The 14,730-nt window shown below is 41.3% G+C and overlaps 1 protein-coding gene across 1 annotated transcript; it reads left to right on the top strand.

Moving 5' to 3' along the window:
- Positions 1-558: 558 nt before the first annotated feature.
- On the top strand, positions 559-14,438 carry LOC135210019 (lysosomal acid glucosylceramidase-like). The gene is made up of 11 exons (XM_064242788.1): positions 559-769; positions 1,332-1,529; positions 2,183-2,324; positions 3,080-3,233; positions 3,595-3,755; positions 4,010-4,247; positions 12,662-12,806; positions 13,413-13,489; positions 13,649-13,759; positions 14,007-14,176; positions 14,285-14,438. Exons 1-11 carry the CDS (start codon positions 574-576, stop codon positions 14,382-14,384), a joined length of 1,692 nt encoding a protein of 563 aa, XP_064098858.1. The 5' UTR covers positions 559-573; the 3' UTR covers positions 14,385-14,438.
- Positions 14,439-14,730: the final 292 nt, after the last annotated feature.

Here is a 14,730-nt window from a genome sequence, read left to right as displayed (position 1 = left end):
GGTCGTAACGTCTATGGGGCTCGCTGTACCATGTGACTATAATTCCGGTCTCGTAAAGAAATTTTTTTCTCTCTCTCTCGGCTGGAATTCTGACCTGAAAGAATGAAGTTGCCTAGATGCAATATATTTGACAACGTAAGAAATTACAGAGAGAAGTTCCAGATATTTTGGTGTTGTAATATAGGCCTAGTGAACATTCTTTTATTATTAGAATATAATATACAAAACATTGTTTCTTGGAGCTTCAAAATATTATTAGATCTCAATTCTGCACTTGCTGATTACATATAGGGAAGTTGTCACCTGCCAACATCTCATACAAAAAATGAGTACATCACGTCATGTACTCTACTTATCACTCTTTCTTTTCCCACGGGACCTAACGTAACTAAACCGATTTCGCATCAACATATGGGCCAGTTTCCACGGCGTCAGATCCTGAAAATATTTTATAAATAAAATACTTATAAATTCAGCCTTCTCATCGATGCTGGCAGATGTTAAGTTCCCCTTTTGACATATTTTCGAAAAAAATATTTCTTTTTACAGTTATTAGAATTAGTATGAAAGCTAATGAATAACTACTTGAATCATTTCAACATTGTTTTGCCCATGTCTTGTATATGTTCTCGTTGCACAATACCAGTACAATATCACGTTATCCCAGCCGACTCATTTTATCAGCAAGAGGCTGAGAATGAGATTCACTTAGTCACTGTCCTCGGGAAAATGAGGGTCGGCGTTGTCCTTTTCCTGGTGTTTTTGGCTGGTAAGTTACTCCTCTTCTTCTTCTTCTTCGTATGAACTTGATTCTCCTTCGTCAGTAGATGCTTGGAATCCAGGAATTTCTTTCATAGCTACCCATAAGAAGCGATGTGAGTCTAGTGGCGATTATTACTTCCAGAGTTATTAAGTCTGTTTTGCAATGCTAACCGATAATTTCTGCAGGTATCTCAAATCGAAAGAGATAATGGTATCCTGTTTGTTATTATCTTGAAGAAGTTCGTAAAATTGCGTCTTTGGAAAACTTCTTGTGACTTCCAGACAAAAGGCAGCCTCTAGATTTGGCTTGCCACATTAGCTTTTGCTAAGTTTACATGGCCGACGTTATTTCATGTTACTAATTACTTTCTACCTTTTTTCTACTTTGCTTTCTATGAGAGAGCCGAGAGAGGGAGAGAGAGTAGAGGAGAGAGAGAGAGAGAGAGAGAGAGAGAGAGAGAGAGAGAGAGAGAGAGAGAGAGAGAGAGAGAATGTCTACTCTCTCTTGCAACATTTATAGCAAGCAGATATGCGGTGCCCAAGTGAGAAAATCGTCCTTCCTTCTGCAGGAGTTAATGGGGAGGGAGAGAAGTGCATTCCTAGGTACTTCGGCCACAGCTCCTTCGCCTGCGTCTGCAACGCCACCTACTGCGATACTCTCCCGCGTCCTCCCCCCCTGGCGGGAGGGGAATTCCTCCTCTGTACTTCCGACATAGACAAAAATCGATTCCTCATGACGTCACATGCTTTCAACGAAACGGGAAAGAGTAAGTAATGGTCACCGACTCGGAATTCTACCAGTTCTGAAGAAACCATTAATGTGGAGTATACATGCTCCGCTCATGGGCTGTATTTGTGTTGATTTTCCAGTTTAATTTGCACCAAACTTTATTCAGGAGAACCGTAAATGCCTTCTTTAGCGACTACAGTATTACTAAAACTTGTATTCGTTTATTTGAATAATCACTTCAGTTTTTCCGGTAAATATGCTTTTGTATTTGTCACTAATAGACTGATAAAAGAAATTTTTGCTTAGTTTTCACTCCAGTTTTGTATCCCAATACACAAGGCAGCTTAAACAATTCCGTTTTGTAAGCCTTTCTTGAGAATTTCGTAACCACCCTTAGATCATCAAAGTTGTCATTTATTATCATTATTTGTTTAAGCAGCCATTTCCGACTAAGTTCAATCGGCTGCTCAAAGTTGTCGGAAGATGCTGAGGAATACTTCATCTTAGAAAGTAGTTCTGGGTTACTTTGCTATTGTGATTGTACCATTTATAACGACATTTAATCTTTTATTGAGTTGTCCTGACTTCACACACATACATATCTAAAGCAAAAAACCAAGATTCTTCCCATAAATATCATGATACAAAATAAAATACGTTCTTGTGATTTAATGCTCTTCTTTGTTGCAGTCGGCGCAACAGAGATCAATGACTTCATTCTAGACCCTGAAATCACTTACCAGACTATGCTGGGATTTGGTGGTGCCTTCACTGACTCAACAGCCAAGAACTTGCTGTCTCTTAGTACGGGAGCTCAAGAACATTTGCTCAGGTAATCTAGAGAGACATTGACACCTCCTTAAGCAATTAGTTAAAATAATCCAACCACAGATATTAGCTTTAGGTTCAGTTGCTGATTGTACTGTGAGCAAAAGATTCTTTACCCTGCAGGCTTTTCTATGTTGTGAGTTTTAGTTTCTTTCAACTGCTGTTCTCCTCCACAGCATACTCTACGCAGGGACTTAGACTAACAAGACCTTTTCATGAGCCACTACAACAGATTCAGTACAAGTTGGACTGACGATGAGAACCTTTTCATTTGCTTATGGAAATCTGAATTGTTTCGCGTTTCCTTTGAGCCTTTTAAGGGTCTGTGATAGCTTACACTAGGCATTTATTAGGTTAGCTTCGAGTCTGCTCTCTACTTATTCTCTCATTCTTACATCAACCCTTTTGCTCAATTTTTGTGATATAAATCTTCTATTTCACCTTCTACGGCACTTTCTCTGCTACCTTATCAAGGGAAACTAAATTCCCATCTACTCACATGTCTTCTATCTCTCGTTTCCCACATGTCTACCTCTGAAGCTATCATTCAGCGTTACTTGACCTTTCCTTAAGAGCTCTTGAATATGTTTTCCCACCGCATTGAACGGCTTTAGTTCCTTACGACCCAACAAGCTTTGCTGTTTAATATTCATAAAAAAAGGCTAAACTTTCCTCTCTGATGTCTTTGAGTAGTGGTGGACTTTTTATAGTCTCAGAACTAAGAGGACCAAATGACACTAAAGGAGAATATACTTTCAGGTCATATTTTTCGAGCACAGGCATCGAATACAATATAGGTCGCGTCAACATGGGAGGGTGCGATTTCTCATGGCGGACTTATTCTTACGATGACGTCGAAGGTGATGTGGCGTTAGAGCATTTTGCACTTCAGGAGGAAGACATTGTGTACAAGGTACAATGTTTACTTCTTATCAGAGAATGAACTGAAGTCTTTAGTCTATTCAAATAGAGTAAAACCGGGATATATTTTTCCTTAATACATTCAGAAGAATGGATACGAATGATAATAGTTACATGAAGCAACAAATGGAAATTTTTATGGATTTTATTTCAAACAATACGCTTTTCTTGGGAAAACGTAAGACTAGTATTTACAAGTTACGTTCACTATTCTCTTGCAACATTGCCTATACAAGAATCCTAACAAAGCAAGTTAAAGGATCAGTAATATCAGTACCAAAAATACAATTAACTAAGTTAAAGAGGCTAGAAATATGCGTACCATACTGAACTCCTCAATATACCTTTTTCAGATCCCCATGATACAGAGAGCCAAAGAAATGTCTGACAAACCAATCAAGCTGATTGCGTCCCCTTGGTCAGCACCGACGTGGATGAAGTCTAATAAGCAGTTCCATGGTATGGGCCACCTGCTAGAGGAAATGTATCAGCCTTGGGCAGAGTATTTCGTCAAGTGAGTATCCTGAAAGTGTGTTTCCCGAGTTCCTTTTTTGAGTCATGTTTATACTGGTTTTTGGTGTTGTTTGTCATGTTTTCGTTCTAAGAAAGCAACGGCTCTCTGACGTCTTAACCTTTTCCTTTATTTCTCGATTTACTTTTAAAAGTGACAACACTTATTAGGCCTAAAACACACACGTACACAGTTTATGTACTAAACGTGATTACTTGTTTTACGCGTGATATAGACGAGCCTAATTTCTTTCACAGATTTTTCAAAAGCTACCTAGACCACAACATCGACTTCTGGGGCGTGACTGCCCAGAATGAGCCAGTGGATGGCAACATCCCTTACTTCTGGTTCAACTGCATGGGCTGGACTGCGAAAACCCAGAGAAAGTGGATAGCAGAGAATCTCGGACCGACTTTGGAGAACAACAATTTGGGAGACCTGAAACTCATGATTATGGATGACCAGAGGATCTTCTTGCCTAAGTGGCCTGCGACGGTAAGTTGTAAAGAAGGTGAGAGAGGCGTTCTTTTTAAAATTAGTTTTTTGACCGAAGGGCAGACCTGGGTCACTCATGGAGGACTATTCGCCACCTGTACAGGTTGGTGCGACTCTCGAAATAATTATCAAGAAGTCTAAATAGACCAAAAACGCCCAAAGGGCTCTCTCACAGGCTAAAAGCATGTATATAGAGAGAAGTGACTTTGAATTTCAGGTCTGCTAATCAAAAACAACCATTCCAATGTCAAACCTCCCCACTACAGGGAAGGAGAGCCGTTCCAAGAAAGAAGAAGAACAGCGCAATCCATCCATCAACTGTTTCCACCCATCGTTACCATGTTCACCTATTTCGCCTTGACAGGTGTTTACCTTTTGTGTGACTCTCATTTATTTCCGTATTTTGGGATTATTATCCTCATCCTAATGTGAGTTTTTATCATTAATCATTCCTTTTAGCCCATAGTTCATTTTGGTGTTTTCCTTTGGCCTAATGCATACGTATTTCGTTGTTAATTGGCTTGTCAAGACTGTGTACTCATCCTGACCAAAGCGACGGCCATATTTGTTGTCAGCCATAATGAACTAGGGGGTTCGCTTATATTCCTATGTTCTAAAATAAGCTAACCTAGCTTTTATATTATTTGTTGTGTGTTTTTTATTCATGTTTTACCTTTTCTAGACTGACCTAGGGTCAGTTTTGATATATGTGTTTGTAAATATCTTTGCTTGCGGGATGTGTTTTTTATCCCCCACCCCACCCCGCCCTCCCCTTCCTTGAGGTGTGCTCCCCCAGCTGGTAGCCCTCCCCTCTCGGTCTTCGGCCAGGGGTGTTTGGGGTACCGTTGGTTCTCCCCCTATCAGCCTTTTGATGGTGAGTAGGAGAATCCCCGTGAGTTATCTCGTCCTTCGCGGCAGCGCTGTCTCATGGAGGGTGCAGTACGATATACCTCTTCTATCCTGAACCAGGTATCTGTTCAGGATAGGTGGAAGAAGGCGGTAGGACCGCTTCCTTTAATTGAGGGGGTATTTATTTGAGTGGCATACCATTTCATGATTGGTTTTTAGCAACGCGGCAGACATTCAGATTGCTAACGTCTGCCGCGTTGGCGATTCCTCTTCTATCCTGAACCAGGTCTCTGTTCAGGATAGGTGGATGAAGGCGGCAGGACCGCTTCCTTCGAGTTGAAGGTGTACTTACTTGAGCGGCATACTATTTCATGAATTGTTTTTAGTAACGCGGCAGACATTCAGATTGCTAATGTCTGCCGCGTTGGCGATACCTGATCTATCCTGAACCAGGTCTCTGTTAAGGATAGGTGGATGAAGGCGCCAGGACCGCTTCCTTCGATTGAAGGTGTACTTAACCTTGAGCGGGCCACTACTTTTCATGAATGTTTTTTTTAGCAACGCGGCAGACATTCAGATTGCTAATGTCTGCCGCCGTGGGCGTACCTCTCTATCCTGAACCAGGTATCTGTTCAGGATAGGTGGAAGAAGCAGCAGGACCGCCTCCTTCGAGCTGAGGGTGTGTTTACTTGAGCTGCATACTATTTCATGAATGGTTTTTAGCACGCGGCAGATATTCAGATTGCTAATGTCTGCCGCGTTGGTGATGTACCTCTTCTATCCTGAACCAGGTATCTGTTCAGGATAGGTGGATGAAGGTGACAGGACCGCTTCCTTTGATTTGAGGGTGTATTTACTTGAGTGGCATACTATTTCATGAATGGTTTTTAGCAACGCGGCAGACATTCAGATTGCTAATGTCAGCCGCGTTGGCGTTAATGACGCCTAGTGTGTATATATTTTTCTTTTATGTGTTTTATTCATTCCCTTTCTACAGTTTATATTGCTTTAGTCCATTTATCAGCCTTACCTGCCGCCCCCGCCCCCTTTTTCATAGTAGCTGCAGGATTATACTGATTGCATTTTGCTGCAGTTGTCACGATTGCAGCGGCAGGACTTTGAAGGGATTGAATACCTTGATTACATATACCCTGCCGCCCCCCCTTCCCCTTTCCAATAGCAGCTCTAGGATTGCCCTAGTACTCTTTGCTGCGGTTGCGGCGGCGGGGCTATAATTGCAATAATGCTTGTTGCTGCGTCGCCGCCTTAAGGTGTGCCGCCCTAAAGTTGGATGCCACCCTTGGGCGGCAAAGGATTTTTTGAAGATATAAACTCAATAGGAAATCCTTCTTCCAGAATGCCCTGCTGTGAATGCAATCACGCAACAGAGGACATAGCCCACGACTCGTGCATGGAGCAATTTGTGGCAACTGTGATGGACTATGGGACAAGGCCAGTAATTTGGCCCAACCGAAGACGCCATCATTGCCTTTAAGGCGCTTACTGACTGAATTTATGAGTTTGGGGAAAAACTGTTCATGATGTTCATCAGAATTTAAGACACATACTGCGCCTGGATTTGACTCTTCCTGCTGGATCTCAATCCAGGGTAGGTAATTTCTTTGTCTTTGCTCAAAATGTTGATTTTTTAGGTTTAGTCTCGTTTACCTGAACTATTCCTGAAGACTTTCCTTTGACGCGTGTCCTCTATAGCAGATAATGGACGACTAAGAAGAGGAGTCTTTATCTGCAATTGCACAGGATGTGGCTTCGTCAAGGGCTTCTTCTCTGCCGTGAGGTGGTTCTTGAAGTTGATGCATCTCGGAACCTGCCTGATGCGATACTGGAATCTCAACAACTGTAATTTCTAAGCCTTCTCCCTGTGGCCTTTAAAGAACCTCCTATACATGATAAGTTTTTAAGTCTGCCGCCCTGCGTCATACTCGGCATCTAGCGCCAATCTAGATCTTGTGGATTCACACACTTTCAGGGGAAGTCGACATCCAATCCTCTGCAGCTTCTTCCCACGGTTCTATGAAGGGTGGCTCGTCCAAAGACCCCATCTCTTCAGCAGTGACTCAAGAAGAATGTATTGCCTCTGCCGCCCTTACACAGTCCCCTCCTGGTCCCAGTTAGCCCCTTCCGCCTCAGGGGCGCTGCCCTCTCTGGCTAATTCTCAGGATACCTTGGAGATTATCCTTGGAGCAATTAGGGATACGCAACAGAGGATTGTTACTCTAGAGGAACATCCCTTTAAGAATCTAACTATGATTCCTCGTCTGACGCCATCTCTATCCAGAAGAATATTTCATTAATTAGAAACTCTCAGGAGGCACAGGTTCAAAGAGACGTGGCTCCTCCAAGATCAATGGGCATCATCCCAGTCCGTCAGGCTTATGAGGCCCTTTTTGATCGTCTTACACCCGATCCTGCTGCTATCTCAGAATGAAATGACAGCCCCTTCCATCCTCCAGATTCGAAGGGGGAAAGGGCAGTAGTCGTGCATCTAAGAATTTCGTCCCCGACTCTAGTACGGGTGGAAATGACATAGGACAGAGGTAGATGGAAGAGATTTATTGAAAACGGCAACCCCGAGTAGGGATAAACCTGGGAAGAAGACTCCATTTCTCCCATAACATCTACGGAATACATTAAGACATTTGAGAGGGGAGAATTTTGTTCTCACGGAACCGGCCGTCTTGTTCAATTCTGACAGATTGCAGCCGCCTCCTAAGAATGCTGTTCAAGACGAGCTGGGTGCACATCAGAACTTCCTCAGCTCGTTGAACATGACCATCTCAGCGGAAGTACTAAAGTTAGTATATCCCGGTTTTACCAGAATACTGCGCTGATTAACAGTTCCCCTAGGGCTGGTCCCGAAAGATAAGATATTTTTATGTGGCTAGGAACCAATTGGTCACCTAGCAACGGGACCTACAACTTATTGTTGGATCCGAACCACATTATATCCTGAAATTAATTTCTATCACCAGAAATAAATTTCTCTGATTTAGCGTTGGCAGAGCCGAGAATCAACCTTCGGACCACCGGATGGGTAGCCATAGTGGCGAACCACTCGTCCAACGAGGAACTAATGGAAGTACCAACCAGACAGACCCATAAAGAGGATCCTAACTCTTCAGCTCTATGCTTTGTTGAAGATGCCCTTACAGCCATGGTAGACAGCCTACAACCTCTTCGCTAGAAAGAAATATGAATTGAGGAAGCTCGCACTTCCGGGCTGTTTTATGAAAAATACTCTGGTTTTAAAGCTCCTCAGTCCAGATCCACTTTCAAAGAACCTCTCTCATGAGGACGCCTGGGAAGGAGTAGTCACCCAAGCTGTTCATCAGGCCAAGTCAATGCTGACCATGCTTGGTTTTAGGAATCCTGCTACGAAGCGCCCTTTCTCACAAGACCTTGGGTAACTTCAGAAGGAATTACCAGAATCAGTACACTTCTTCATCTTCTAACAGATGTCCCTGAGGTACCTCAAGAGGTCGTGGAAAATGTAACCTCGGGGCAGAGGTATGATGTCTCCAGGCATCCCTAGATGTAACCAGTCTTCCAGGGGAGGGGTAAATCTTTTTAGAATTTGAGGGTTGGCAGGAGACTCCAATACTTTCATCAATATTGTACAAGAGATTCAGGGTCTTGCAATCATAAAGGGGCTGAGGTGGGAGTGGTGCAGTCCTCCATCACACTTCCATTCATTCTTTCAGGCTTCAATCCACAACTCAAAGAATTTGTTTCATGCATGATGAAAACCGGGGCAATAGAGGAGACGACCTCCTTCCTCTTTCAGGGCCCCTTATTTTCAGTCCCGAGAAAGATACAACAAAAGACGGATCATCTTGACCTGTCAACCCTCAACAATCAATACAATGTCCGACCTTCAGAATGACAACTTTGCAAGACGTAAGATTGTTGTTGCCAGTAGGAGCTTTTGCCACCTCCATCGACTTGAAAGACGCCTATAGGCATATTCTGAATTTCCAATACACCCATATTACAGGAAGTTCCTTGGATTCAGTCTAGAAGGGAAGAAGTTTCGTTTCAAAGCTCTACCTTTCGGACTCAACATCGCTCAGAGAGTATTCACGAAGATCTGCCGTCCAATTCTGAGGGAACTTGGGCGGAAAGGTATCCAGGTTATTGATATACCTGGACGACTGGCTGATATGGGTGAATTCGGGAGTGGGTTGTTTAAAGGCAACAAGGATTGTTTTACAGACCCTGTCTGAGTTGGGGGTGTTTTTCTTATCGACATGAAGAAATCAAGATTAATCCGGAACAGACTTTCAGTGGCTGTGGGTGGTTGGGACACCACTTCTGGTACCCTGTATCTGCTGAGAGACAAGGTCATGTCTCTATCTCGGACCCTTTCATTATTTTTGAAGCAAACATCAGTGTCTTGTCGGCAACCTGTGGAGCAGATGTTGGGGAGGTTCCATTTGCATCAATAGGCGACCCTGTGGCAAAGCCATTTTAAAGGGCCTGAATCACTTTTTAATCACGAAGACCAATAGAAAGCAAAGGGATCAGTTATGTCTATTCCCTCCTTTCATCAAGAAGGCTCTAGAAAGATGGATGCATCCAGAGATTTTCTCGGCAGTGATTCCTTTCCGTCCACCTCCACCCAGTCTGGATGTGTACACAGATGCCTCCCAGACAGGCTAGGGGATTCACACATCTGCAGGGCAGATGTTTCAGGGTGCACGGTCTCATCCTCTCTCAACTTGCCATATAAATATTTTAGAGATACCCGTCGTGTATATTGCCATCAAGAAGCTGAATCTCCAGCCAGGGATCCACTTCAGATTACACTCAGACAGCGCAACAGCAGTGGCCTGTCTGAACAGGAAGGGGTCTGCGAAATCAAAGCCTCTTAGTGAGTGGACCCTCTCTATTCTGAGGTTTCTTCAGGGGAAAAACTAACGATGACAACGTTTCACGTGGCAGGGTGAGAAATGTTATTTCAGATGCGTTATCCAGAAGCCATCCAATACCAATCGGAGTGGTCTCTGGATGAGACATCCTTCCACTATGTTTGCTCCCAGTTGGAGATGCCCCAATTAGATCTTTTGCCACGAGAGAGATTCCCAGTTACCTCACTTCGTTTCTCCAGTGATCGACCTCCTAGCAGTGGAGGTCGACGCCCTTACATGGGACTGGAACAGGTGGCAAGTAATTTACCTGTTTCTTCCAACAAAGATGATCCTCAGAGTGCTCAGTTATTTGGAAAGCTTCAGGGGAAAAGCAAAGCTGATAGCCCCATTGTGGACTGCTCAGCCATGGTTTCCCTCTCCTATTGCCAGCAAGGGCAAAAAGAAAGACTCATAATCCTGGATCCAGTACTCTCGCAACTAGTTGGGAGGAATCGTTGCTTTTGTGCCTCAAAGATTCTCCTCCAACTAGCTTGCTGGAGTTTATGATTAAGATTCATAACAAGTTATACGCTAGTGATTCAGCAAGAATTTTATTTAAATCCTTAAGAACTTCTACCAATAGAGAATATCAGACTGTGTGGAACTCTTTTTGTCATTTTATTAGATCTAATAATATTAGTAAGATTTCAGTGGAAACTATTTTAGCATTTCTGAGAAATCTTTTAAATGACAGACATTTATCTCCTACCACAATTTCAACTTATAAGTCTGCATTATCTAATCCTCTTAAGCTTGCTTTCAACATTGATGTATCGGTTCATCCATTTCCAGAATTTATGAAAGCCCTTTTTTAAAATCAACCATGATTCCTTGTACAAAATTTCTTTGTCTTCAGATAAGGTTTTTAAACTTTGCATTGTCTTCAAGGTTCCAAGAGAACCCTTGTGTTAAAGATAGTTTATATATTACATTGTTTCTAATCTCATTTACGACTGAGCTCATATGAATTTCTTGATTTTTCTTCAGAGAGGGTCAGACTGTTTCCTGATCCAAATTTTTTCGCCAAGAATGAACGTCCTAATTCTAGACGTTGAACTGATTTTTATCACTAGACTTAGGATGATTAAGGAGGTCGTCATCCTTTATGTCCGGTGCATAAGTTGGAGAAGTACCTTGTTTAGACTAGCAATACAAAATTTTTGAACAAATTTTTGTACACCCAGAAAACCTTTCTGACATATCAATTAATAAGTTGAGACTATTTATGCGTCAATTTATTCGTTGGAGGCTGATCCAGGTTCCTTTCCCAGAACTCACGATTTGAGAAAAGTCGCAACTTCTTTTGCTTTCCTAAAAGGTATGAATAGCAAAAGAATTTGTGATCTTGTTGGATGGTCTTCTATAACGTTTTCAGAAAACATTATTTGGAGATGTCTATTATTTCCTCGTCTTTTGTCGTGCTGGGTTCTGAATCTGGAAGCATTTATTCATAAATTTAATTAATTTGTTTTACATACGTCATTTGTTATCTATTTGTACATAAGGTACGATTTCATATTGTCTAAATATATATTTCTATTATAAGTAAATATTTAGATTACAATTTATGTCTGTGTTAACAACATAATGGGGTTGATGTCATGGTGTCAACTGGATTCCTGGTATTCTACTTATTAAGTATAATATGTATACTTTATCTCATTTTTTCTAGTACCGATACCTATCATTTTAGGTCTGCCTTTATTAAATTTTGAGTTTTTGTGGATTATGATTTGGTTAAGGGTTTTTGAGTAAATTACTACTTGTTTAATGCATTTAATTTATTCAATTCTTAACAGAGTCAAGATACAGAATACTTATATTTAATTATAGTAATATTGAATATTTCTCATTAATTCGCAATTTCCAATGATATTACCTCAGGATACATCAATTAGCTATTTTTTCAGGTGTATCCCTCTTCCATCAGCTGTTTCTTTTGCCCTTCCCCTGTTCTTCTTTCGCTTGTCATAAAATTCCCTTTTTTATGACTCTTGGTAAATACTCCATGAGTGACCCAGGTCTGCCCTTCGGTCAAAAAACGAGGTTTGACGAAGGAAAACATTATTTTTGACCAAGGCAGACCTGGGTCACTCAGACCCCACCCTTCATGATTTTCTTTCCTTTTACATTTCACACAGTTCGATAACCACTATATTAACTCAATAGTGAACATGGTAACGATGGGTGGAAACAGTTGATGGATGGATTGCGCTGTTCTTCTTCTTTCTTGGAACGGCTCTCCTTCCCTGTAGTGGGGAGGTTTGACATTGGAATGGTTGTTTTTGATTAGGCAGACCTGAAATTCAAAGTCACTTCTCTCTATATACATGCTTTTAGCCTGTGAGAGAGCCCTTTGGGCGTTTTTGGTCTATTTAGACTTCTTGATAATTATTTCGAGAGTCGCACCAACCTGTACAGGTGGTGAATAGTCCTCCATGAGTGACCCAGGTCTGCCTTGGTCAAAAATAATGTTTTCCTTCGTCAAACCTCGTTTTAACGACTGGGACTTGCTGTCAGTTTTCAAACGTAATTTTTAAGGGCATATCTTACCACCATTTCATAAGTGAAATGACAGGTGTGGGTCAGAGAGGGATACAGTTTTATTTTATTGATATCCACATATAATTCCAACAGGTTCTAAACGACACCGAAGCAGCCAAGTACGTTGATGGCATCGCTATTCACTGGTACTGGGATCAATTCTCCTCGCCCGAGTTGCTCACGAGGACTCACGAGCTTTTCCCTGACGTTTTCCTACTAGGAACGGAGGCTTGTGTTGGTATGTTAGTTATCTCACCTTCAAAATTTATCGCGTAAACTATATATTATAGGTATCTCCAATAAATTTCGTCCTGAAAATTTTTCAATCCAAAATTTTAGAACGTTGATCTTCCTAATGATTTTGAAATCATATTCCGTGATTTTGCGGTTATCTTTTTTCGTATGCACAATGAAGGTTACATTCACATACATTATACATATATATAAATATATATATATTATATCTATATATATACTTATATATATAGTATATATACATATCAGTGTATCCCCTGTGATATAAAATAGCTACAACAAGAAATTCAACAAATCTGTTTCAGGAACAGAAACATTTTTTGATATTTTCTCTGTGCAGATAACGAAACTCACGCTAAATGTGAGTATTTTTATAACAAAAGGTGACCATGAGCATTCAATTTAATGAATCTTTATCAGGGCATTCCCCTACCTGAAATACACCCTCCAAACAAGGCCTAGATCAAACTTTCACTGCATTAAAAAGAATCTCTTCAGGCTAGGCCTAAGGTAGTGCAAGTGGCTAACCGGTTTCAAAGGCAAAAGTAATCTCTCACTTACCGGCAACAAATTTTTTTTCTTTTTACAGGGGACAAGCCCTATGAAGTAGAGATCGCCATAGGAGCCTGGGAAAGACTGGAGAGATACGCACATGACATTATAACGGTCAGTTTCAATTACTTAATTGTAGTTAATGAGACTTGGTCATCGTATGCGGTTAGGCCTAGTATACTATACTTAAGACAGCGCAACCATTCACTACACTTACACTTAGGCCTTTACTTCTCGTGACATATATTCACTGACACTTTTTATTCTAAACAGGACCTCAATCACTGGGTGACAGGTTGGACTGACTGGAACCTGGCTTTAGATACCCAGGGAGGGCCTAACTGGGCCGGAAACTTCGTGGACTCCTCAGTCATCGTCAACGAGGTAAATCAAACGTGCGCGAGGTTCGTAGTCGTACCTCCACGGACCAAATTCATTATTTTCCTTCTTTATTTTTCGTCCTTTTCCTTTGCTCTCTTATCATTTGTCTGTCCAACTTCTTCAACCTGATATTTTATCAATTTTCACCTATATACGCCAAGAAAATACCGCAAATTATCAATGTATCTACGCACCCAACGAGATGAATTCTAACTAGACACTGCTCTTGCTTTTCATTTCATTTCAACAGACAGCAGACGAATTCTACAAGAACCCCATGTTTTACGCCATGGGCCACTTCTCAAAATTCGTGCAAGAGGGCGCCCAAAGGATAGAACTGACTCCAGTTAACCAAGTTTCCCTCCAAACTGTCGCTTTTAGGAATTCTGACAACTCTGTCGCCATAGTCGTCCTGAACAAGTAGGTTGCCATCGTCTGTTACCCCTGAATGTTTGTGATTTGGATAATTTAACATACTTATTTCTGTGTTATTATTATTATCATTATTTCTCTTTTGTGCAATTGTAGATCTGGACGTGAAATTGAAGCTAGAATCCAAACGCCTACACTTGGCAGCATCAACGTACTAGCAGGACCCAGGTCCCTCCACACGGTCTATTATGTCTAAATAAGGAGAAAAGAAACGTAATAATAAAGACATTGCTTGCTCTTTGTTGCTTAATTTTCGAATTTTCTCTCTCCTTTACTTCAGCTGAACTGTTTATCGGTGTCTACTTTATAAAGCGTCATCATGATTATTTAAAGTAACGAATTGTAAAATTTGACAACAGAGGATTAGTAAAAAAAATATATTGCTGATATTTACCAGTGCTTTCAAATGAAGAATATTACTATCAGCCTTATACCTAGAATTAAATGGTTGAAAATTGCTTGTATTCAAACTAGCAGACGTTCTGGAAAATCACAAAAATCACCACTAAACAAACCCTATTTTATAAGATCCCAAGTAAATG

The sequence above is a fragment of the Macrobrachium nipponense genome, chromosome 39 (assembly GCF_015104395.2).
Source record: "Macrobrachium nipponense isolate FS-2020 chromosome 39, ASM1510439v2, whole genome shotgun sequence".
Lineage (NCBI taxonomy): Eukaryota > Metazoa > Arthropoda > Malacostraca > Decapoda > Palaemonidae > Macrobrachium > Macrobrachium nipponense.
Note: the sequence above shows the minus strand (reverse complement) of the source record. Positions and strands in the feature narration are given on the sequence as shown.